General features: G+C 59.5%; 1 protein-coding gene across 1 annotated transcript in view; it reads right to left on the bottom strand.

Moving 5' to 3' along the window:
• Positions 1 to 23,318, bottom strand: part of CACNA2D2 (calcium voltage-gated channel auxiliary subunit alpha2delta 2) — a 132,272-nt gene extending 108,954 nt beyond the window's left edge. Inside the window, exon 1 of the mRNA XM_036266410.1 lies at positions 23,125 to 23,318. Within this exon, the coding sequence (XP_036122303.1) occupies positions 23,125 to 23,318 (194 nt within the window). The remainder of the gene's footprint in view (positions 1 to 23,124) is intronic.
• Positions 23,319 to 24,372: the final 1,054 nt, after the last annotated feature.

A 24,372-nucleotide genomic window follows, 5' to 3' on the forward strand; every position in this document is an offset into this window, starting at 1 on the left:
TGGGCTGCTGCACAGTCCTGTGCCCAGCGAGGCAGGTGGCACATGAATGGGTGAGGTCAAGGAGCTGATCTCCAAGGGGAACTATTAGCTCTGCCCTGGCCCTGACCCTGACTTCTGCCACTCACTGGTCTAGGGGACAGACTGCCAATCATAATCCTTCCTGGGACTATTATGTACAAGGACACCCTCTACATATATACACAGTGTGGTGCCAGCATGTCACCTGCTTTCTTGCTTCAATCCTCACGAAGAAGCAAACACCGTCTTCCCAAATTTACAGATGAGGAATTTGAGGCACAGAGGTGTTAAGTGACCTGCCCAAGGTCACCCGCCCAAGAGGTGGTGCACATAGGACTCCACCCAGGGGTGTGCTGGAGTCAGCAAGGGCCACCGCACTTCTTCCCAGCTATGCATCCAGCGCTGTCACCTCGGGAGCTCGGGCCAGGGGGATAGCCAGACATCGGCAATGCTGCCAATCACATTGTTCCTTCTTCCCCGGGAGAGCAAACTGTAAACATATACCAGCATGGTACTGATTCATTCCCAAGCTGCTGCCTCTTTTCTAGTATATCTATAGGTCTTCCGTTCTAGGATTTCACAGATAAGTAAAAGAAAATTAATTGGAAGAACAGGCATGGGTGCCAAGTTTTTATTTTGCTCAGACAACACATTATTATTATTATAATCACCATCATTTCATCAAAAAAGGCTATTTCAATCCTAAAATTTTTTTACAAGAGCCACATTTCAGGATAAAGTCCAATTCTTACCCAAAACACATACTCATTCTCCCTCCCTCCATTCTTCTCTCCCTTCCTGACCCCCAACACGCAGATGCACACACACACATACACAGTCTCCCCACCCCCGTCCCCGGGCTGAGCAGCTCCACACTCTGCTGTGGGCTGCAGGGACTGGCCCACCTGCTGCACACACCCTCCTAGAGTCTGGGTCTGGCGTGCTGGGCCTGATAGGTAGACCCTCGGCCCAGCTGCACTGCCCATCTCCTCAGTGCAGGGCGAACAAGTCATCTGATCATTCACCTACACCAAACCCAATTAGGAGAGCAATACGTGCGCCCAGGAGTTTAAATGAACCCAATAGGTTGCTCATTTCATCTTCACAGAGACATGACTCTGTGGGTTCCAGGGTTCGGCTGGTGTTCCAGTGCTGGCTCCAAGGGGTGACAGATACATGGGGCTGAGGAAGCCAGGAGTCAGCTATACACCTGCAGTGGCCTGCCCCAGAGCTGGAGAAACCGCCCACAAACCTGAGACTAATCCTGGCAAGGCACAGACCTCACCCCAGCAGAAGGGCATGAGGGCTCTGGAAGGATCCACAGCCCCAGTGGCCAAAGGCAAATGGATTAATCCTGCCTGGGTTTCCATCAGCCTGGGTCCAAGTGCCTCCCTAATCAGACAGTGTGGCCCATGGGCCACCCTCCCATTGGGTAGACCCACCTGCTGGCTCCTCCCATTGGTGATTTTCCATGATCTTCACTGAGATTACACGGCTTATCTCCAAGTACCTCTCAGTGCCAAATTAGCAAGACAGTGAGCAGAGTATCTGGAAGGAGGCACGTGCACGGCTGCAGCCAGCATCACTGCTGAGGGCATGGAGGCTGGGGGCAGAGCCAAGCACCACCATGCCCTCCAGTGTGCCTGGACCTAGGAGGGTCCAGGCACTGCACCCCCATTTCACAAATAAGAAAACTGAGGCCACTGGCAAGGATGGGTGCCGGGCCATATACTATAGAGCAGTTCGACCTGCCCTCGGGGCTCCACCTGCACCACGGCCCCCCCTTTCCAGGACTGAGCCTCCAGGAAGGCCGCCCGTGCCAGCTTCGTGACCTTGGAGAGTTCTGCCCCACCGGATCCTCAGCTTTCCTGTTTGTGAACAGGGGCTCTAATGAGTGGCTGAATAACAGCCAGATCCACATGGCAACCTTATTAGTGGGCAGTGCCCCGGGCGTTAGAAGCTCATCCGATCCCCGCCCCCAGAACTCAGGAAATCTCCCACAAATGCCTGCACTTGGGGGGAAGGTGCGGAGGGAGGGGCTGTGGAAAGGAGTCCCCAGTGGCCCCCTTCCACCCCCTGCTCCCTAGCTGAGAGGGCCAGGAGCGGGCACCCGGCAGAGGTGCCTGTGGTCCAGGGCGGGCAGGGCGGAGGGCAGCCCAGAGGGAAGAAGCTAACACCAGTGCTGCAGGAAGCCAGGCCTTAGTCTCCAGGGCAAGGTCAGAACCAAGATGTGAGGGAAGGGGGGTCACCATCAGGCTAGGGGTGGGGTGAGGATCTAGGGCCGAGAACCAGGACCCTCTTTAGCAGATAGAACCATGGGGACCCCAGCCGGAAGGCCCAGGAGGCCCCTGGTCAAACTACAGAGCACTCAGCTGGGGGCCTCCAGCTCTGAGACCAGTAGCAAAGCCCCCCCCCCCCAGGGGAGGGGGACAGGGCCAAGGGAAGAGGAGAGGTAGAGGGAAGGAGATGGGGGAGGGGAGAAAAGGGGGAGCCTGCGTGCAGATGCAGTGGCATAGATTAAACTGCTGCCAGTTGTTAATTTTATATGTGAAGTTGTTGATCAGAATGCGATTTAATTGTACAGTATAATCCAGGCTTTTGGAATAAATTATGCAGAAAACTCATCTATAATTAAACAAATCAAAAAACCAGAGACAGGTGACACTGCAGGTTCACCCTCAGAGGGCGGCTGGACCCCACAGAGGGCAAGAGGAGGAGGGGCAGGCAGGGGAGGCCCAGGCCTAGAAGGGGCGAGGACCTTGGGACCCCAACCTCGGCCTCTGTAGGCCCCCTCACCACTCCCAAGGAGGCCTGTTTTGCCATCGAAGGCCTGCTGCAGGCTGCTTCTACCAGACCGCCTGGAGGAAGCCCATTCCGCGGGGGCTCAGGAGCAGCCTACAGCCCTCCCCACTGAGGGCGGAACAGCAGGCGTGCGGAAGGGGCGGACGGCAGGGCAGCACCGGGCCGGGGCAGTGAGGGTGGGGAGCAGGCACAGCGGAGGCCACTGCTGCCAAGGGCACTGAACTACAATTGGCATTGGTGAGGGACCACTGGTCTCCAGCTTCTCTGGTGACAGGCTGGCCAATTATTCTCCCAGCTCTGGGGGAGGCAACGATTTAAAATAAAGTGCTATTTAATTATTCTGATTACGTTTCAGCTGGCCTGCCACCTCCCACCTTGGTGCCTTCAGTCTCCTGAAAGGGAAAGAAAGGGCAGGGGGGAGTGGAGAATGTAGAGCCTCTGTGTTAGGCTGGCCCTGTCCCACCGCCACTGGAAGCTCAGAGACCAGCTGTGGCCCCTGCGGAAGTGGGGCTTGGGACATGGCTGCCCCTCCCCTAGGCCACAGCCCTGCTGCAAAGGGCAAGGAGCTCAAAGCTGCACTCCAAAATGGTGGCATCTCCAGAGCCACCTCCCCCATGGAGTCCTCCCTGACTACTCGGACTTAGACTGAGTACCCAGATCCGTGCCTGGCTTGTGCGCACACAGAGCCATCTAGACTGTGGGGCTGCTCTCCCCAGTCCCGTCTCCTTCCTCAGACCTGCAGCTCCCTGGGCCCGGGACGGCCGCGCCTCCTCCTTAGACTAGGGCCTTCAGGTGGGCTGCAGTGCTCCCGCACTGCCCAGAAACCCCAACACAGGGGAGACCCCTGGGAAGGGAAGGGCCTCCTTCCTGCTTATCTGCTCAGGAAAGAATTATCTGGGGCATCAGCATCTTTCAGGGTTCAAAACCCAGGGTGGGACCCTGACCCCAATCCGTTTGCTGACAAGCTCCCAAGAACAACAGGGCTGGCAGAGAGCAATCAACCGAGGCCATTCACGCCCGAGAAGTCAGCTGGGGTCCGAGTGCCTGGAGGTGAGGAGCCCATCAGCACTGGCCTCACGGCACAAACCACGGAGGGCAAACTGAGGCAGGGCGACGGGAGATGCCGGCTCCTCTGACTCCTGGTGGAATAAGGTTCCCAGCTAGCCACTTACCACTTCACAAGCAGGTAAACTGAGGCGCCGGACTCAAACCAACGGGCTCATCTTCAATGGATTTGTGATTCAGCTAAAGGGACTCCTAGTGTGGGCAACACTGTACCCTCAGGAGCACTGTCCCCACCCCCACCCACCAGCCCATGCACACAGGGACCCCGCAGAGCTGGGGAGGGGTTGGTGTTACTGAAGCTTGAATTTGTTCAGATCCATTGGCCTCCGCTATGTGTGTCTTGGGACCCTGTCCAAACACTGCTCCTTAATGAGGTTATTAATTAATTATGGACCATACCTTGCCTTTCTTTTCCAGGGAGAAAGCTCTCCCTTCTAGATGGCTCTCAGCTGGGAGGCAGCATGCCTGTGCACCCCCCACCCCCAACTGCTAACGATGAAGTCATCCAGCTTTAATCAGGGTGCCGGGTCCAGCCTGTATTTACTCCTCATGGGGAAGGGGAGGAGCCGGCGGGAGGAGAAGGCCAGAGCCAAGGAGCAGCCCACTCGGCCCAGAGAGAGGTGGAGAGTGTCCAGCCTCACACAGCGAATGGCCACAACCTCACTACCCACCACCGGGGCAGGCTGGAGGGCCCGCACCGGCACCAGCAGTCAGGGAGGACTACATGGAGGAGGCAAGCTAGGGGCATGCAGGCTGAGCAGGGGGCGGCTTCCAGCAGCAGTAGGACAGATGGAAGGCTCAACTGAACCCGACTTCTTTTTCTGCCACCGTTAGCTGTGTGACTTTCGTAACACCCTTCGCCTCAAGGTGAAAGCGGTTATCACACCCCCAGCCACAGGGTTCCCGAGCAGCCCTTGGTAGGTCGGGTATTTCAGCAGCAGGGAGAAGCCTCTAAGGAGGCCCAAGCCAGCTTCCATGCGGGTGCATTCTGCCCGACAGCCCCTGTAGTACCAGGAAAGGGGCCGGAGAAGGCACCAGGGGCAGGAGAGCCAGAGGAGGTGCGGAGCAGGAGGAAGGGCTGGTCTGTGGGGCAGATTGGAGGGCTCTGCCAGGGTGCCAACCTAGACGGAGGGGGCCTGGGGCTGACTCTCCACCGGCCCCTACTGTGGACCAGGCCCTGCTCTGTGGTCCCCACTCAGCTCTAGGATTTGGCCTCAACAGGTCTCAGTTGCCAAGGTGGCCTGAAGCCTCCACAGGTCATTTGGGGATCCTTTCCCAAGGGGTCTGATGAGGTCCTTCCTACCTGGGGCCTGCACCTGTGAGCCAGGTGCCACAGCAGTGACAGGCCAGGGCTCTCTGCACGGCCGTCATCCCTCTTCACAGCAGCTGGGTCACCCTCCAGTCCTCAGAGGGGAAAACCGAGGCAACGAGCAGCTGAGTGATGTGCCCAAGGTCACACAGCTAATGAACGCCACTTGGGACGACACAGTGCTCTCCCCAGGCCAGTCCCGAATGCCCAGCTGCTGGAGAGGCCACTTGGGTATCTAACGGGCCTCCCAAACTAACTGTGCCCACACTGAGACCCCAGCCTCCCCCTCTCTTCACTCCCCCACCCTCCACTTCCCCTGGCTCAGCTGGTGGCAGCTCCTTGTCAGGCCCAAAGCCTCAGGGTGACCTGGAACCTTTCCGTCACACCCACATCCAATCTATCAGCAAGTCCTGATGGCTCCACCATCGCACCATGCCCACTGCCTATCAGCTCCCTGGCCCCAGCCTGGCCTGGCCACCGCCATCTCTCTGCAGAACCAGTGCGGTCGTCAGCTCGCTGGCCTTCCGCTGCATGGTCCCCTCTCACGTCCCTCAGGTCTCTGCACACACCTCGCCTGCTTGATGAAGTCCTCCTTGCCCCCCATTTGAAGCTGTGCCTCTCCCCAAGCAGCGCTGGCCTCCTGGGGTTACTCTTTTACCTACTACTCTCGGGCCTCCTCTCCTGAGGGTGAGCTCCGAGGAGGAGCCTCCTGCGCTCCAGTCTGGAAGAACAGGCTCCGTGCTGAGCGGCTGCACCTGCCAGTCGGGGCAACCTCCCCCCAACCCTGCCCAGCGTGAGTGTGGCCAGCCACAGGCCTGGCAGATGGGCTACGCGGTGGAAGCCTGCGGAAGTGCAGAGGCTGCCCCGGGGTCAGTCCGGGAGGCCCTTGCTTTCCCTGGCTCCTCTCCGTGTGAATTATTAAAGCTCATTTATGATGGGCCTGCCCAGGCCCGTGGCTTCCGTGCATAATTCATGGCTCTCCCAGAAGGGCCAGGAGCTGGAGCGGCCACTTCTTCCAGGAAGCCAGAAGAAGCTACGGGAAGGAGTGGCCCACTCCAGCTGTCCCCTACCTCTCTGTCACCTTTAGCAATGAGCAAGAGGAGTTCACGAGCTAGCTGAGGCCTCCCCAGACCAAAGCGAAGGACCCAGGCCAGGGACACAGGGTATCTGCCAGCCGCTCTGCCCAGAGTCCACTGTCCGCTCCTGAGGCCTGGAGCCACCGGCCACAGTCACTGACACAGAGTGTGGGCCTTTTGGGGTCCGCAGCACCTCCTTCTCTCCCCACACATTCACCAGGCACAATGGAAATCTAACCCCTGGGGTTAAACTGAACAAACAGGAAACTGAGGTTCAGCGTGGCTGGCTCTCAGGAGGTAGATATGTTGACACGGCCCCGGAGTGCCCAGCCAGGTGCTGTGATGGGGAGCCATGCCCAGGCCTGGTCTCAAGAGCTGCCCTGTAGGGCTAAGGCACCTGTGACGGTCACCAGGTGAGTCAGGGAGGACCCAGGAGCTCCAGCAGCTGAAGTGTGACTGGAGGGGACAAGGCAGGCCCTGTGCACCTCACCAACCACTCTGGTCGGATTCTGTCATTCACACGTCCCCATCTCCCCTCCTGAACATCCTCCCCAGCCCCCAGTATGAGTCAAATCCTCACTGAGCCACAAATAGCCGTCCTCTGTGTGCATCCTCAACACAGCCTCCCGCCTTGAGGAGGACAGAGGACCCCCATCAGGTCCTCTGACCCTCAGGGCAGAGATCCCCTGTGGACGCTGGTAGGCCACCGGAGGACACCCAGGTAGTGAGGAGAGGTGGGGCAAAGGCCAGAACTCAACCCAATAGGGCCAGCTTTGTTCCTCTACCTGGTCAAGTTACCTCCACCAGGACGTCTTCCTGAATTTCTCCCACTCCCCCTCTCAAGCCCATAGTCCTCACTTCACTATACTCACCCTTGCCTTAGGCTGGGGCTACAGACTAGTCTGTCCCCAAGCTCCCTACAGAGCTTAGCTTGCAGCCTGACAAAGAAAAGTCCTCCAGAAACACTTGGGATTAGATTTACCCACACGCCCTCCCCTCACCGGATCGGTACCTGCCCTGCCACCTCCTTCTGCAGTGGGAGAGACCGAAAAGCAGGCCTGCGAAAGGGGCTTCACCTCCAGCAGGCGGCAGACACCACGGAGAGGAAGCGGTGACACAGAGCACGTAGGTGTCTTGGTGTGCTTCCCACCGCAGTCACCCTGCACCTTGGCCAGGTGCAGACCCATGCAGGCCCTCTTCACGGATGGAGACTGAGGCCTCAGCGGGGAAGCAACACACTCAAGGCCACACAGCCAGTCTGTACTGAACCAGAATCTGAACCCAGGAAAGTATGGCTCTGGAGCCCCAGCCCTGTCCCCTAGACCATTCGGCCTCCCTAATTCCAAGGTGGACTCCAATAGCCAAGATTCAAATTAGGCAATAGGGTGCAGTAAGGGCCACCCCTCATTTCTGATCTTCTCTAGCTTTGAGAAGGGCCCAGCCCCACATCAGGATCTCCACTGCCTCCCCAAGCAAGCCAAAGCTGGGTGCAATCGGAAGTCCTTCCTTACACCCCACCAGAGCTATGCTGCTGTAGGAACATTGTCTCAGCCGTGCCAAGACGAGCTCCCTCAATCCTCCCGAGGGGACTCGGACCAGGCAGGGAAAGAATGCCCTTTCTCTGGGATTTGCTTCTCTCGAGTTCCTGGCTTCTCAGAGGGAGCCCAGCTGCGTGTCAAGCACATGCGATTGCAGGTTACCGTTGGGGCTCCAGGTTACTTACTCTTGGGGTGAAACCTTTGGCAATGCAAACCCCTCCGTGGGCTGTGCAGGACCCATAGCTGCAGTGAGGAAGGGGAGTCAGGTACCATCCCAGCAGCTACACCTCCTTCTGAGCCCCAGGGAGGCGGCCAGGCCAACGGAGCCACTCTGCCCGGCTGGCTTGAGGAGCAGCAGTTGGGCAAACCCGGCAAGGCTTACTACCGACAAAGTACTCTGCAGGCATCGCCAACATCCTGCAAACGCCTTGCCAGCTCATTCGTCATTCATTCGTTCATTCATTTGTTCATGAGCCAGGCCCCAGGCTGGGCACCAGGAAGCAGGGCAGATGCCAGCTTGCCCTTGGGAGCTTAGAATTCAAGCAGAGCAGACATCTGATCCGATCTGCACCCAGTGGGCGAGGGAAGAGGAGTCCAGTGAGCCTTTCGGGGCGGGACGCATCATGAGGGCCCTGACCCAGCTAGGGGTCTGGAAAGTGAAGGTGGCACTGTGGAGCTGGAGGGCAATCGAAGAGGGCACCGCACGTGCAAGGCCCAGCAGGGAGCTCTGCTCAGGGCGACGCACCATGAACAATGCAGACCACCCCTGAGCACCAAAGCAGGCTGCCCTCCCACACGGAGAGCGCCAGAATTCCAACCCCAAGGGAGCGCCTCCACGTGCTGGCTGGTGGGGGCTGGCGGGCTCCCGGCGGGGAGATGCAGAGAGCAGGCGCGGCCAGTGGATAGCACCAAGGGCCCCAAGAGCAGGTCTCTGTTCAGTCCTGGGGACCCAGCCTGGGCAGGCGCAGCTCGGCCAGGACATCTCCAGAGGCACACATCCATCTGGACATCTCGTCAGCATCTCCAACGTGTCCAATACCAGATCGTCACCCCGACTCACTTTCCCAGGCTCCTCCAGCTCAGCTGGGAACAACTGTCCTTCCTGCTGCTGAAGCCAAGCACCCTAGGGTCGTCTGGGCCCCATTTCTCTTCCTTACACCCAGACCACCGGCATGTCTCCCCACCACCACGGCCACCACCTGGTTACCTTCCTCCTCTGCTCCCGCCCTGTCATGGCTCCCACCTGGCTCAAAGTAACGGCCCAAGACTCACCCTAATTTAATGGCCCTGCCTGACCTGGCCTCCCACTGCCCTCTGACCTTCTCTCCTCTCCTCCTCCTGCTCCAACCACATCCCACCGCAGAGCCTCACACTGGCTGTTTCTCTGCCTGGAACACTCTTCTTCCAAATACATGCCCCCACGCCCACCCCCGTTCCAGGCTTTGCGCAAATGTCTCCTTTCTAGTGAGGCCTACTTTGACCCCGTCACCCCCCAAGTTAAAGCATAACCTCCCCCCAATTCATCCTGTTCCTCCTCCATGGCTCTCATCACCTTCCCAACACAGTATGACCTCTGTCTGCATCCTCTCCCTGGACACTGTCTACCTGTGCCCTGCCAGCGCCGGGCACACGGCAGATGCTCGTGAGTGTTGAGAGGGTGAACGAACAGCAGGTCGTGTGAGTGTGGGAAAGGAAGGAGCGTGCCCTCAGCCGGGGCGGCACGGACTGGAAGAGGATGAACGGGTCAGAGCCTCAGGCTGTCCTGGGGTTTCTCTAGGCACCAACGACAGCCCACTCCAGGCCCTGTGTCTCCCTTGCACTGACCTGCAGGCCACCCCGCCGTGGCGTTGACCTGTGTTTACCAGCCCAGCTCGCATGACCCCCAGGCAAGCCTGTGAGAAAGGGGCAGGCTGCCTCTCCCCATTTCTCAGATGACAAAAGCAAGGCTCAGAGTGACTGCCCATCAACTTTGTAAATTTTACTTAACGCAAGGATACTGACTGCTTGCCTTGCTGGGAGAGGCACACAGCACGCCCCCTACCCGCCAGGAGCTCTGCATCTGGGGAGAGGAGGCCCCGGCCGCTGAGCATGTGAGCACCAGGGAAGGTGGGCCCTGTGACCGAGGGAAGGGAAACACTGGCAGGGAGGTGCTCAACCTCAGGGAACTGATTCCATTCATTCGCTCATTCACTCCACAGACACTGACCATCACACCAGGCCCTGGTGCAGAGCCACCTGGCCAGGCAGCCCAACTGAGCCTCGGCCCAGTACACACTGGAGGCTGAGGGCTGTCATTAGACCCCCCGAGACGGGGCTCCAGCAGTAAGACCCTCCTGCTGCCACTCCAGCCAGAGGGGCCCACAAGTGCAAAGCACACCGTTTCCCTGATCATTTTTGATAGATATTGTCACTAAAGCATCATCTCTTGAGCACAGGACCTGGCACATAGTTGGTGCTGAAAAAATGTTGGCTGAATGACTGGACGCTCCATCCTCACAACTACAACAAAGGAAATATGATCCCATTTTAAAGATTAGGAAAACGAGGCACAAAATGACGCAAACAAGGTTACCGACGGGATTCTCTTTATGCTCCCCAGCTCCTCCCCCCTTCAACCACTGTGCCCTGGACCAGGCTTTCCAGCAGCCAGCAGGAGGACACAGTGAGGCCAGCAGAGCCCTGAGAAGTCCCCACCCTTTTCCATTTTAGAGTAATGGCCTCCATACGCCATCAGCCTGGACACCACCTGTGAAGTGTATTTCCCTGGTGCGGGCTCTAGAACCTTGTAAATCACCCGGCGTAATGGCCCCTAGGATTGTCGCTGCTTCCCCTCCCCAGCTGCTCTGTTCCTGGAAAACTTGGGGCTGCAGGGCCTCAGGCATCCCGGGCGCTGGGAGGCGCTGCCCAGGGGTGCAGTGGCCTTGGGAACATGTCAGCAGGAGAGGGGTGTGCCTGCCTGGAGCTTCGGGAACTGGGGTTCGATCAACCTGGGCGAGCTTCTCCCCTACCCCACCCCTGCCCCTTGTCCTCGTCCCCATCAGGGGCTGACTGACCCTCACAGAAGGTGTCTCTGAGTGCTCTCCCCAGAGCCTCCACAGCCCTAACTTGGGAGGCCCAGGACCATGGGAACGGTGGGGACCCTGCTTGCCTTGCTGGGAGAGGCACACAACACAGGCCCCCTACCCGCCAGGAGGTCTGCATCTGGGGAGAGGAGGCCCCGGCCGCTGCGCGTGAGAGCACCAGGGAAGGTGGGCCCTGTGACCGAGGGAAGGGAAACACCAGCAGGGAGGTGCTCAGCCTCAGGGAACTGATTCCATTCATTCGCTCATTCACTCCACAGACACTGACCAGCACACCAGGCCCCACCTCCCCCCACCCCTTGGATGAGGCTGGGAGCACCAGCCACGCGTGGCTACTTGTTCAGCCTCACTTCCATTTCTTCCTCACTGATGGCCCCCAGACCGTGAGCTCCCTAGAGCAAGCCCAGCACACAGCTAAGGAAGGCGTGGGAAACAGCTAAGGAAGGCGTGGGAAGAATGGTGTAAGAGGCGGTCAGGAGGCGGATCCTGAAACACGGACAGGCCGAGGAGTGGTCAGCAGAGTCGGCGGGGCAAATATCAACACAGAGGGGCAGCTGGAAATGAGTGGGGCAGCCAGCTAAGGAAGCCTGGTGACCTCTCTGAGACAGGTGGCAGACTGGCCACTGGTCACATGCACAGGCACTTGGGGGTAACCTGTGCCCTGTGGCACCGGCAAAGCCAGGCCCATATGGGTCTCTGCCCCAGACCATATAAAAGCTGCCCAGGCTTCAACCAGCTTGGCCCACAGACACCTGTGCAGACTCTCAGCTCAGTGAACATTTATTGAGCACCAGGTGTGTGCCAGCCGGGCGCGCCAAGCCAACGACAGGTAGCCATCGCCCCGCCCCTCCCCTCCCAGGCACATAACCTTGAAGGGGAAGCAGCAAGGTCTACTGTAGGACAAGAATGGGGGGCCTTGCTTCAGGCAGCCAAGGAAGCCCCTGACCCACATGGGGAAGTCAGGGAAGGTTTCAGGGAACCTTCCAGCCAAGCATTACGGGACAGGCAGAGAGCTCAGCGGGACCCAGGCGAGTCCTGCTTGGGGCTATCAGGGCCCTCTGCAGCTCACCAAGCCCTCCCAGCTTGGTCCATGCTCAGTGCATAGCAGGTTCTTATTAGTCCCCCATGGAAGGAGCCAGCTGCTGCCCAAATGGGCACTCAGGCCTGAGGGCACAGACCTTTCCTGGGCCCGCCCCCTGCCCACCAGTAGCAGCCCCCTTGGCTGTGGTCTCCACAGCACCAGCTTACAGGGAGAACAGATGAGAGCTCACAGTGGGGTGGCAGGGGGGCATCAGCTGCAGCAGAGCCATTACTCTGAGTCCCGGACATGATGGGGACACTGAGGCTCAGAGGAGGAGGGCAGGTGGGATGTCCAGAGAGCTGGACAGGAGCCAAGGCTAGGGTGGGGTAGGAAGAGAGGCAGGGAAAGGGTGGAGGGGAGGCCCAGACCCTGCAGCCCAAGCCCCTAAGGCCTGCAAGAGCCGAGGTTTGGCTTGTGCTGCCTCAGTGCTGCCTTGGGTGGGGTGAGAGATGGAGGGTAGGAGGATGGAGGGTGAGGAGATGGAGAGGTGGGGGAATGGGGAGTGACTTTAGACTGCCCTACCCCCTACTCCGTGTGTGCACAGGTGGTGACAGTACCACCAGCTCCCGGCAGGCGACCCAGGAGGCCTTCGAAGTGCCTCAGATCAGGAGAGGCCTGTCCTAGTCCAAGGACTCACGGCTGAGCCAGTAACAGCCAGCTTCAGAGAGCCCTCTCCCCTCGTGTGACAGTGAGAACAGTGGCCGAAGGAGCCCCCTGACCCCAGAGCCCAGGGAGGGCTGGGTCCTCCCTGATCCTGCTCCCAGGATCTGAGCCTTGGTTGACCAGCTCCTGGAGCCAGGATGGGTGCAGGGGACAGAGCCCAGAGAATAACAGGAAAGGCCAGGGGCCAGATCATGAGCACGTGTCATTGCAGCGTGGATGTTGTCATATCTACCAAGAAAGCCAACCAGTGACCACCAGTCCTGTGAGTGAGTAGGCACAGGTACAGCCCACTTTGCAGCTGCCCTGACCAAGATGAGAATGAAGTCTGGCAGGCAGTGCCCAGCAAGTCCATGATCACTTCCACAGCTGGAGCCCATTAAGGTCAAGTAGTTGCCCTGCTCTGCAGCAGCAGGACACCCCCCCCCCCCCAGCATCCTCTCAGTCACCCATGCCCCCCAGGGAACCCAGGGTGCCACAGGTCCATGAGCAAGTCAGCAGCCCCCATGAAGCCACACTGCGACCCTCAGCCTGATGAAAGGCAGGTGCTGCAGAGCAACAGGTGTGATGGAAAAGTGTGGAAGGGTGGGGGCACCCGAGGGTCCTGTGGTCAGGGGGCTGATTGGAGGAGGTGAGCTGCGAAAGGGTTGTGTGAGGCAGTGGCTGTGTGTTCAGATGCCAGTGCTGGGGTGTGAATCCTGCCTCCACCACTCACCATCTGTGTGGTTTCAGCATCACTCAGCCCTGCTGTCTCAATTTGTCCTGTCTGTGAAATGGAAATTTAAATGGATTGATCTCATTGATAGCATATGTGGCATACATCATCCAGAGTCCAGCTCTCTGATTGATGTGGTTAAAATAATTACTTCCTTTATAAATTTTTCCTCCAGCATGGATACCCTCTCTTCTCTTCCCCTCCCACCTTCTTTCTCAGCCCCCAGCCCCACCTTCAGATCTCTTGTCTGCAACAGATTCTGCCTACCCATGCTCCAGCGCTGCCCCCATTTCTTGTAACAAAACCCAAGTCTGCTAGAATCTCTCCCACCTCCAGCCCCAAGGTGACCCCATCCTTTGCTCAAGGGTAAATCCTGATTAGCCTGAGCCAATCACAGTGAACCTTCAGTGATTGGTTTAGAATGGACATGTGACCCAGTGCTAGCCAATGAGGTATGAGGGAGAGTTGGCTTGCGGCTTCTGGGAGAGGTTCCTCTTAAGAGGAACCCAGAGGAAACATCTCCTCTTTAACTCCTAATTTCTGGTACATGTGATGCCTGGAGCTGTGGCAGCCATCTTGTTGCCCTGAGGAAAGTCAGCCAAGGACAGACAGCCACACTAAAAGTGAGACCAACCAGGCAGAGTGCAGGTGAAGACTTGGTCCTCAATGACAGCATACACTCACCCACCTCTGGGCTCCCTGTCAGAGGATAAGAAGCCTGACCATGATGAAAAACTCATCACCTGTGGTTACCACGGTGTACACAGAGCAGCCTCTTTCCTTGCAGCCAAATACGCTCCTCAGCTTCAGCTTTTGAGACGGCAGTAGCCAGCTCAATACCCCCTCCTGCGAACTGGCAGAGCTGGGGAAGAAGGCACAGGGCTGGAGCAGAGGCCCACAGGGGTGGGGGGTCAGAGGAGGGCCTCCGTCAGAAAGGCTCCTTGCCCAGGTCTCAGGCGGAGCAGGCCAGCAGGGAGGGACGCGAGGCCAGGGGTGCAGAGGCCAGAGCCGGCCAGGCAGGGCCTCCCGTGCTAGGCTGCGAAGCAGGTCTGTGCCCGCGGCAGGCTTCTGGGGTGCACGGTCATAGCTCACCCTCAAAGGGAGAGGGGGCCGCATGGGCAGGGGGTCCAGGAAGGGGAGGGAGGACTTGCAGGCTCTCCCCACGCCCCGGCCTTAGCTCGCTGGAGGGGCCACAGCCAGTAGTGAGAGCCCTCGGCACAGGGGCCTGTTCTGCCAGCTCGCTTCTCTTTTCTAATAAATGGAGCTGGGCCGGCTGCGGCGCGGTGTTGTTGTTTGTTTGCTGGAACCGGTGGCAGCACCAGGCCTGACCTTTAAGGCTTCAAACGCAGCATTTCAGGCGGCGCTGGCGGGAGGACATGGCTGCGGAGGGAAGTTATTAAGGCTAAAATGCCACGTCCGGCTGGAAACATGCAGTGGAGCAGGGGCCTCTCCCCACCTCAGGGACGCACCGGCCCCTCGTGCCCACCCAGCGACACAGCTGTCCTTTCGGAGGCTACCCCGAAAGCCTGGCCCCTGGCCGACTGACCCGGCACGGAGGCGGGAGGGCCGGGCTCTGCGGGGTTTGCCAGGGGAGGCCTCGAGTTCTCCCGCACCCGTGTCAGGGATGTTTTTATTCACAAGAACCAGATGTACGTCGTAGTTCAAGGACCACGCCTCGAACAGCCTGCACTGAGCACAGGGACTGGGCCCCAGCCGAGGGTGTGCGGCAGCAGAAATGGGCCTGAAGGCTTCTCTCTGCCACCATCCACCTCCGTTTCCCTATCTGCACAATGGAGGTACCTGGGCTCCATCTGCGGCTGGGACATGTCCTTTCCAAGTCAGGGAACCATGCAAGGCCCACGGTGCCCAAGGAGGTGGTCCCACCAGGCCCTCTGCTCCACAGGAACCCTGGGGGCCCTAAGGCTCCAAGCCCTTCTCAGCCCCTTCTGCAGTCTGCAGAAGCCCCTCCCCAAATGCTGAGGACTCTGGGCTACCCCAGCACTGCCAACACATGGGCACTGACACTCTGGGCTACCCCGGCACTGCCAACACATGGGCACTGACACTCTGGGCTACTCCGGCACTGCCAACACATGGGCACTGACACTCTGGGCTACCCCGGCACTGCCAACACATGGGCACTGACACTATGGGCTACCCCGGCACTGCCAACACATGGGCCGGAGACTCTGGGCTACCCCAGCACTGCCAACACACGGGCCAGAGACTGTGGACTACCCCAGCACTGCCAACACACGGGCCGGAGACTCTGGGCTACCCCAGCACTGCCAACACACGGGCCTGAGACTCTGGGCTACCCTGGCACTGCCAACACATGGGCCGGAGACTCTGGGCTACCCCAGCACTGCCAACACACGGGCCAGAGACTGTGGACTACCCCAGCACTGCCAACACACGGGCCGGAGACTCTGGGCTACCCCAGCACTGCCAACACACAGGCCGGAGACTCTGGACTACCCCAGCACTGCCAACACATGGGCACTGACACTCTGGGCTACCCCAGCACTGCCAACACATGGGCCGGAGACTCCGGGCTACCCCAGCACTGCCAATACATGGGCCCCGAGAATACCAGGAAGCAAACTCCCAGTCCCTCAGACATCAGAACCCATCAGTTCAGGGCCATGCAACAGCCCTAAGGGCCAGCACCCAGCACAGGGCACCCAGACAACCTTGCTTAGGAAGAACAAGTAGACAGAAATTCACCCTTGGAAGGAAGCGCCTTCATTGGATGTCCCCCAAATAGAGGAACATGTGGGGATCATCAAGCTGAAGCTTTTGTACCCCAAACTGCCTATAGCTACTACTGCACAAATGTCCTGCTGAGAACCCCAAACCTACAGCAGATGCACCAAGGGATGCCAGTCTCCCTTCCTTCTGTGTGCAGATGACAAGCATCCACCCCAGAGGGAAAACCACCTGCCCAAGGTCACACATCAAGGGTTTCCACCTCCACCTTCACCCTCCAGGTTCTCCACAGAGAAGGGCTGTTTGCAAAGATGCTTTGATTCACAAAGAACTCAACAAGTTTCTCAGAGTTCCAGGTTCCTCAGTGCCTCTAAATACAATTCAATTTGCAAAAATTTGAATTACAAGGATGCAGCCTCTGTGTGTTTCCTTTGCAGACTGTCATGGAGCCAGTTGGTAGATGATCAAACTTTCCAGCTCAGCCTTAACTCAGGCTGTTTCTGACATAAAAGTTTGCAAAACACTGTTCCTAACAACCAGGAGGCTTTATTTCTCACTGTCAGCATTTGCCCAGCCAAGCCCTGGCATTAACCTCAAAGGCAGGTGCAGAAGGTAGGCACTGGGAACACATTCTGAGTGCAGAGATAAACCGTGTACATGCCTCTACATATAGATGTGCACATATGCATAAGCGCACACCCACATCCATATGCATATGCACACATGTACACACATTATCTGTACACATGCACACAAACAACATGTAAGTATGCACACAGGGCACATACTTTCATACACATACACATGGGCACACAAGCATGTCTTCATATACAAATAGATACTCGCACACATGTGCATAGACATATATACATCCAGCACACGTGAACAAAAAACAGAAGAAGAGAACACCCGTGTAGACATTTCCACACACAAGCTTGTATGTGCACAGAGGCCCAAGCAAGAGCCAAGCACAGGAGGAAAGACCCAGAAACCACAATTGAGTCTCAGGTACTTGCAGGACCTGGCTGTGTGGTGGGTACTGTGGGTGCTACGGGCGATGAGACAGGTGGCTGACACTCAGCATGCAGGCCCAGCAGGCCCATATGCCCTCATAACCCAGGCTCGGGGGCCAGGCCTGTCCCTCATGACCTGTCACACCCAACCCTATGAGGCAACACCATCAAAGGAATTCCATTTTAGAATTGAGGCCCTAAGACCCAGAGAGGCTGAGGAAGTTCTCAAGGTCATACAGCTGGGGAGAGGTGTGGCACAGCCTCCGTGTGAGCCGAGAGGGGGGCTCATTCAGGGAGATTTGGCCACAAGGAAGGAAGGCATCAAGGTGGAAGCAAGGGACCCAGGGTGTACACTGCAGGGAAGAGAGGCAGAGAGGGTGACCTCTCCGCTCCTCTTACCTTGCTACCATTCTACCCAGCCAGATGACAGGATTGGGCTGAGACCGCCTTCGACAGAGGCCCCCCAAGACCAGGCCAACCTATGGTGGGGACCCTTAGGTCCCCCAAGTGAAGATTCCCCCATACGCATACCTAAACCCACTAGACCAGGTCTCCTATTCTGTGAGGCCCCAACCCCACAGGCTCCGTGACCAGCACCAGCCCCTGAATGTGGGGGCCCAGGTGAGGAGGATGGGGAGAGGGTGGTCCATGAGCAGGACCAGGGCCGGGGACACTAAACCAAGGGCCTGAGTCCCACGGTGGCAGGTCAGGGCAGCAGGCTTAGGGTCTGCGGGCTGAAGGACAGCATCCTTGACTTCTGTGGGTAGCTCCAGGAGGTCCCCGCGGGGCCCTTGCACGTCCCGCAGGGGCCTCCAGCCTCCACCTGCACCGCCAGATCCCCCCTCTCGGCCACAGGCAGCGCGGAGGCTCTTCAGGTTACACAGGACAACAGAGCGAGGGAAAGGAGAAAAAGGCAAAACCACACATATACCTCCCTCTGGGAATAGGAACATTGATTCTTCCGCTTCTCGTAGGCACCGAGGGGAAAACTCAGCCTGACGTGAAGAGAAGCTCAGTCGGCTGCAGGCCGCCCAGCAGTGGGAAAGCCCCTCTTGCCCCCCCCACCCCCCCCCGAGCACCCGCGGCCCCGTGCTCCCTCCCAGGCTGAGGCCCTGAACCAGGCCTTAAAGACAGAGCTCACCACTTCTAGAGCCGATCTCAAATCTGGAGGCAGAGAGGACAGCAGCAAGGGGGTGGGGGGCGTGGGGGGAGGGGGCTGTGGGAAGTGCTGGAAAGGGAAGGAGAGAGACCATCCCCCCACCCACAGGGAACACGACCCTGCCAGACAGGGCCCAGCCTCATGCCTGCCTACTTTGATTCCCAGAACTCCAGCCGCCCCTTGAATAGTTTCCTAGCAATTAGAAACTGGTTCCCCAGCCGCTAGGCCCCACCTGTCCAGAGAGCACGAAAACCCGAGTCTATACTATAAGGGCCAAGTCCTCTGAAGTCCCCTGAGGCCTGATGAAAATGCCAAGGGTCGAGAGGGTCCAGCCCAGGTTTCCAATAACAACCCCGCCCCTACCCTACGAATCATACTAGAGTCTGGAGGGGAAGATGGCATCTCGGCAGCTTGAGAGAGAGTCTCTGCTGCCCACCCCTCCATGCCAGGCATTCCTGGCCTATGACTCAGTGTCTCAGAGAAGGAACACTTGAGTTGGGGGCTCCATGATCGCCTGTGAATGCAGAAGGGGACGGAGGTGGGCCGCGAGTACCAGGGGACGGAGGTACCAGAGAAGCTGTGGGCCGAGGAAGGCCCCTCAGAGGAGAGAGACAGAGCAGCCAGGTCACAGCTAGGAGGCCTGGATGTGCTTCGTACATCTGAAGTCTTCTTCCAAAGATTAAGGTTTGAGTCTCCACTGCCAACTTCCTGGGCCCACTGCACAGGTGTGCCCAGCCCCCTGGCGGGGCAGCAAAGCGACAGAGTGGCCCTCACCCAGAGCTGCGCCAGCAGTGGTGGCCTTTGGGCAGGTCCTTTCATCTTTCTCAGTCTGTCTCCCCATCTGGGGATGGGCATGACCAGGTGTTCTTAGGTCAAGTGGTAATGTGGGTAAGAGGCCTGGCCTGGGCTAAGTGCGGGGAAGCCACCATTAAGTAGCCTGGCGACATCCCCTACCACAGTCAAGCTGGGCTTCGGAGTGAGGGAAGGAGGTGGGCCAGTGTCTGTCCTCAAGGAGTTGACATCCCATGTGGACGGGTACAGCCTGAGCTAGTGGCATGACCCAAGGTATCTGGAAGACTGGGGGGGGGGGGGGCAGCCGGCTGGGGCATCAGGGTCTGGTGCTAATGTTACAAGAGCTGCCTTGGTGCTCACACTTGGCACCTGCCCTGCCCACCACAGGCCACACCCCCTTCCATTGATTCTCACCACCAGTATCTTAAGCAGATTCTATTATCTCAGTTGGGGAAACTGAGGCAAGGCCATCCCAATGGACAGGGTCAACTCTGAAGACCAAAGAATGAGCCCACAGGGCCTACACCTGATACCCAGCATGCCTCCAAACTGCCTCCTCCCAGGGGCTGGCAGGGTCTGCCAATCCACATCTGAGGTGCCAAGAGCTGGCAGTGCCCACCTGTACACAGGCAGAGCGGAGAAGGAGGCTCAGAGCACGGAAATGTTCATTCCACTTGTGACTCAGTCTCTCCTTGGGGACACCAGTGTGACTAAGAATCCAGAGTGAGACTCACCCGAAGACTAGAAGGGGACTCATCTTAAAATGGGTTCCCTCCCTTCTTAGGGGTTAGCCTGACACAGCTAGCCAGAGGAGGTGCCCCATAAAGGCGGGGCCCAGGGGGGACAGCAGCCAAGTGTTCCCCCAAATCCTCAACCCCAGGAGGGATGTGGGCACCTGGCAGGTCCGCATGTCAGCAGCGGCAGCAGGCCACCGCGTCTCACCCCCTCCTCTGCTGGAAAAGCTGCGGCAGGTTGTTGGGGAGACAGGGACCCAGATGTGTGATGTTGCCTCCCTCTAATGGGGAGAGTCACAGGGAAGTGCAGACACAGCTCAGAGGCCCAGACAGACACACGTCACCCACCATTAACCGTAGCTAGACTGACGCATGCCCGGTCGAGGCACTCAGGAAAAGGAGCACATACCCCAGCTGTCATTAATCTGCTAGGGCGTCCAGACCCCTCAGGCTCCTCTCTGCTCCCTGCCTGTTCACCACCCACACCCAGAGGAAGGGAGCGCTGGCCAGCACCATCACTGGGGCGGACGGGGCCAAGAGGGGCAGCCAGCGGGCAGCTCAGCCGGGACCCCAAGGAGCAGGGGCCAGAGAAACCCAGGGATGCTGGAGAACAGGGGACAGAGGTCCAACAGAAGTGACAAAAGAGGTGGGCAGGGCAGGGTGGGCAGAGAGATGCAGGGACAGACAAAAGTGCAAGGGCAGGGGAGAGAAGATGAGAGCTGAAGGAGGGAGGGGAGGGAAGGGAGACGGCAGGACGGGGGAGGAGAAGACACAGGAGCGGCACAGCAGTGAGGGCTGCCCCTCAGCCAGCAGCGCCTGCCTTCCCACCAGTCCTGCCACCTGCCAGCACGCTGGGGTGAGCATAATGGGAAACAGGAGGGAGCAGGTGAAGGCGTGTGTGCTGACTCCACCTCACCCCAGCCACACGAGTGCAGGTATGTACACAAATGCCCTTGCACACATGTGGCCGCCTCACTCGAAACTCTGACCCAGGTCCAGGTGGGGTGAACAGAACCCTCTCCAAACCAAAGCCCTGACCTCCCTCCAGCTCTGACTCCTCTGCCCTCCCCATCAGCGGCAGCCTTGGTCCGCTTCGCCTGGTGGGCACAGAGCCGCGCTGTCAGAGCGATGACAGAAATAACGGCCACCAGACCCCAGGCCCACACTTGCTTAAAGCCCAGCAGCTTGAAAAGCTGGGCTTGTCGCACTGCCAGACACTAATGAGGACGTGACTTTCCCATCTGGGGCCCTCTCCAATGAGGGGTTGTCACCCCAGTGCCAGGAGGCTGAAGGTTCCACTTCCCACCTCAGAAAGCCACCTGTGCCAAGTCTCATCTAGCCTGGCCACACTGACCCCGAAGAGTTCAGGGAGGCTACCCCCCACCCCCACTCCCAGCAGCTCCAAGGCAGCAGCCTCAGCCTTTATGTCAGTTCAACAAAAGCCCCAACTCCAACTAGCCACAGTGGTCATGCGGGATGGGGGGCCGGGGCAGGAGAACCTCCTTCTACTCCCTCCCCTTCCTCCCTCCAAGGATCAATGGGCATCACATCTGCAGGACCAGGGCAGCTGAAGGGCGCTGGCTGTCACGGTAAGCCCTGTATGTCGTCACACCATTAGTCACCTCCCCCTGGACCCTCAGAGCTGCGCAGCCCTCACCCTACCCCCACCTCATTCTCTAATTATGGTTTCCAAGACATCTCCCAAATCCTCAAATTTGCTCCAACTCCATCTACAAGAGAAGAGCGTCCAGCTGGAAATCGTACCCGCTGCCATCACACCCGCCTCGCTATCTTCTTGCTGGGGACAGAGGGACAGGTGTCCACTCTGGTCAGGGTCGCACACTGTCCTTCCACACTGTCTGACCCCCTGCAGCATGGAAGGAGAGGGAGTGAGGTGGGAAGAGGTGAAAAGAGACATCTGTGTAAACCGTCACTGGAGGATCTATGAAACCGCTCGCTAGGGCTTGGCTTTGAGGAAAAAAGAACAACAACAAAATAATGCTTTTGCTCTTTTGTGGCTTAAGTCCATTTTCATCACAGCAAATGAAAGACAAAAACGCGCCCATAAACCCTGAACTTCTGTGTGATTCTCTTCTCCCTGCGCACCCCCCACATACACACACGAAAAATCCAGACAGTTGAGAGGACACGTCCGTGCGGCACCTGTAATTTGACAACTGATCACCCGCCTGAGCACAGTCAGGCTGTGCAAAGACAGAGATGACAAGAGGAAGACAGACTCGGAGCGGTGCCTTTCCCGAGTTTGTCCCTCGGCTGGCAAAGCTGCAAGCTGGAGTCGGCAGGTTCTGAGGCAGAACCAGGAGCTCCTGTCCTCGGTGGGACTGGTCTAAGATGCACACCAGCCTCCCCCCTTCCCTGAGGCCAGACCCTTCCCCTCGGCCACTCACAGCCTGGCCACTCATTTCCCAAACCCTCCGCCTGGCCACTGGGGAAGGAGACCAGGGACAGGTGGCTCCCCAGGGAGCTGACAGACAGATAACAGACAGCAAAGTGGTTGCTGTGACCCAAAGCCAACAGGGGCAAGGGCTGTCTGGGCACTGACAGAGGCTGGGGCACGGTGCCCACAGAAAAAGCTGCTGTCCTAAAGGCCACATGCACTGAATGCTCACCCCCAGCCCCAGATCCATCTGGCGGAGCTCCCCCGAAGCCGGAGTTCGAGGCTCGTGGGGAGGGAGAGAGGTTCAGAAGGACCATGAAAATCGGCAGAAGCTGGCAGGCCCAAGAGACGCTATTTTTCTGTTGGGGCAGCAGCAGGGGCGGCAGGGGTCCTCCCTGCCGATCACCTTCTGCCCCCACCCGACAGCTTCACCTCCCAACTGGGCTCATCAGGGCACCCTTCCCTCAGGTGTAGTGGGACAGCCAAGAACAGGGGACACGGAGCCCCTCTGTGGCACCGGCCACAACCAGGTGTTTACATCCTCCGCCCTCCTCCTCAAAGGAAAAGGCCAACGAAGACAGGTGTGGGGTGCCCCACACCTCTGGCTGGAAAGCGCCAGGTTTCCACCCAGCAGGAAACGGGGCAGAGGCACGGCTCCAGCTCCGCCGGGCAGGGGTCGCCGGCCGTCCCTTCGCCTGAGCCCAGATTCCCCTCTCACCGGGACAGCGGGACAGCGGCAAGGAAATCGGCTGGCAAGCTCGGACCCACCACCCCATCCCGAGGCTGGCAGATCTTACTCTGCTCGGTGCGGGGGTGCGGGGAGAAGGGGCACCGCGGGGAAGTTTCGCGACGCAGCCAGAAGCGCCGGGACCGCGGCTGCCCGCCCTCTGGGCTTGGGGATGCCACCCCAGGCGCAGCGGGCAGCGGGGCGCAGGCGGGGGCCGAGGGGTCCGGCGGCGGGCCGAGGCCACTTACGTGTGCTGCTGGGGGAAGCTGTAGGCTGAGGCGCCGGGGGCGGCGAGCAGCGGGAGCAGCAGCAGCGGCGGCAAGAGCAGCAACACTGGGCGCGGGGCGCCGGGGCCGGGCCGGGGGCCGCGGCGGGGCCAGGGCAGCGCGGTCCGCGCGGGGCCAGGCCGGCAGACGCCGCAGGTCCGAGCCGGCACCGCCATGTTTCCATTCAAGATGCGGCGCGCGGGGAGGGGGGCGCCGGGCTGGGGGCGCGGGCGGCAATCCGGCCTCTCTCCCTCCGCCTCCTCGCGCGGCCTCCGGGGCGCCACGGGCCGCAGCGCCTCTGCGGGCTGCCGGCTGCGCACCGCGATCTCTCCGCCGCGCTGGCTCCTAGCGCTCTGAGCGCTCGGCCCGGGACCGGCGCTCAAATAGCAGCCGCCGCCAACCTGCCGGCGCCGCCCTCCCGGCTCCCTCCCCTTCCCCCGGCCGGCCCGCCCCCGCGCGCCCCCGCCGCGGCCACGCGCGCCCGTGCCCGCGCGTCCCCGTCCTCGCGCAGCCCGGAGCCTGCCCTGCTGGCCCGCGCGGCCGACAGGAGCCCAGGCGCGGCGTCCTGCGCCCCGGCCGCGGCCGCGGCCCCCGCGTGCGCCCTGCCCGCTGGCCAGCGACCCGCGCTGCTCTCCGCCGCCCCCGCGGGAAGGGTCCCGGCCCCGTGGCCAGGGCAGGCGCAGACGTGACCCTTCTGAGGGCTCGACCTTCAACAAGCTCAAGGCCTGGAGTCACGGTTTAATGGTGGAATGGCAGGCTTCGGCGGAGACCGGAGGAGAGGGCTGCGGCGCTGAACTCACCCCCGGTGGCAGCAGCCCCCTTCAAGAGCCCCCGAGGGGAAATTAGGTCCCCAGCCCCTGACAGAAGGAAAGGGCGCGAGTCTCCTTGCTCCCTGAGCGAGAACCTGGGTCCCGTTGCACGGTTGTCAGGGGCGGAGAATGGCAGGAGCAGCCCTCTGCAGCCACTTATTTCAGTTCCCTAGGCTAAGCAGGCACTGTGTGCAGGCAAGCCCCGAGCTCCAGCCCCCCAAGGCCAGCCGAGCCTCTATTTAGACTCCCAGTGCTGGCTGGGAACTCATCCCTGCACGAAATCATTTCTGTCCTGCAGGCCCCTTGCTCTTTCGTGTTGCAGGGAGAAGGCTGGGAAGCTGGTGTCAGTTCTTACTCCTCAGCTTGTGGGCCTCTCAGAGCCTCAGTTTCCTCCCTTGGGAATGGTTTTGGGGTGCCCAAT

This window comes from Molossus molossus, unplaced genomic scaffold (assembly GCF_014108415.1).
Source record: "Molossus molossus isolate mMolMol1 unplaced genomic scaffold, mMolMol1.p scaffold_m16_p_18, whole genome shotgun sequence".
NCBI lineage: Eukaryota > Metazoa > Chordata > Mammalia > Chiroptera > Molossidae > Molossus > Molossus molossus.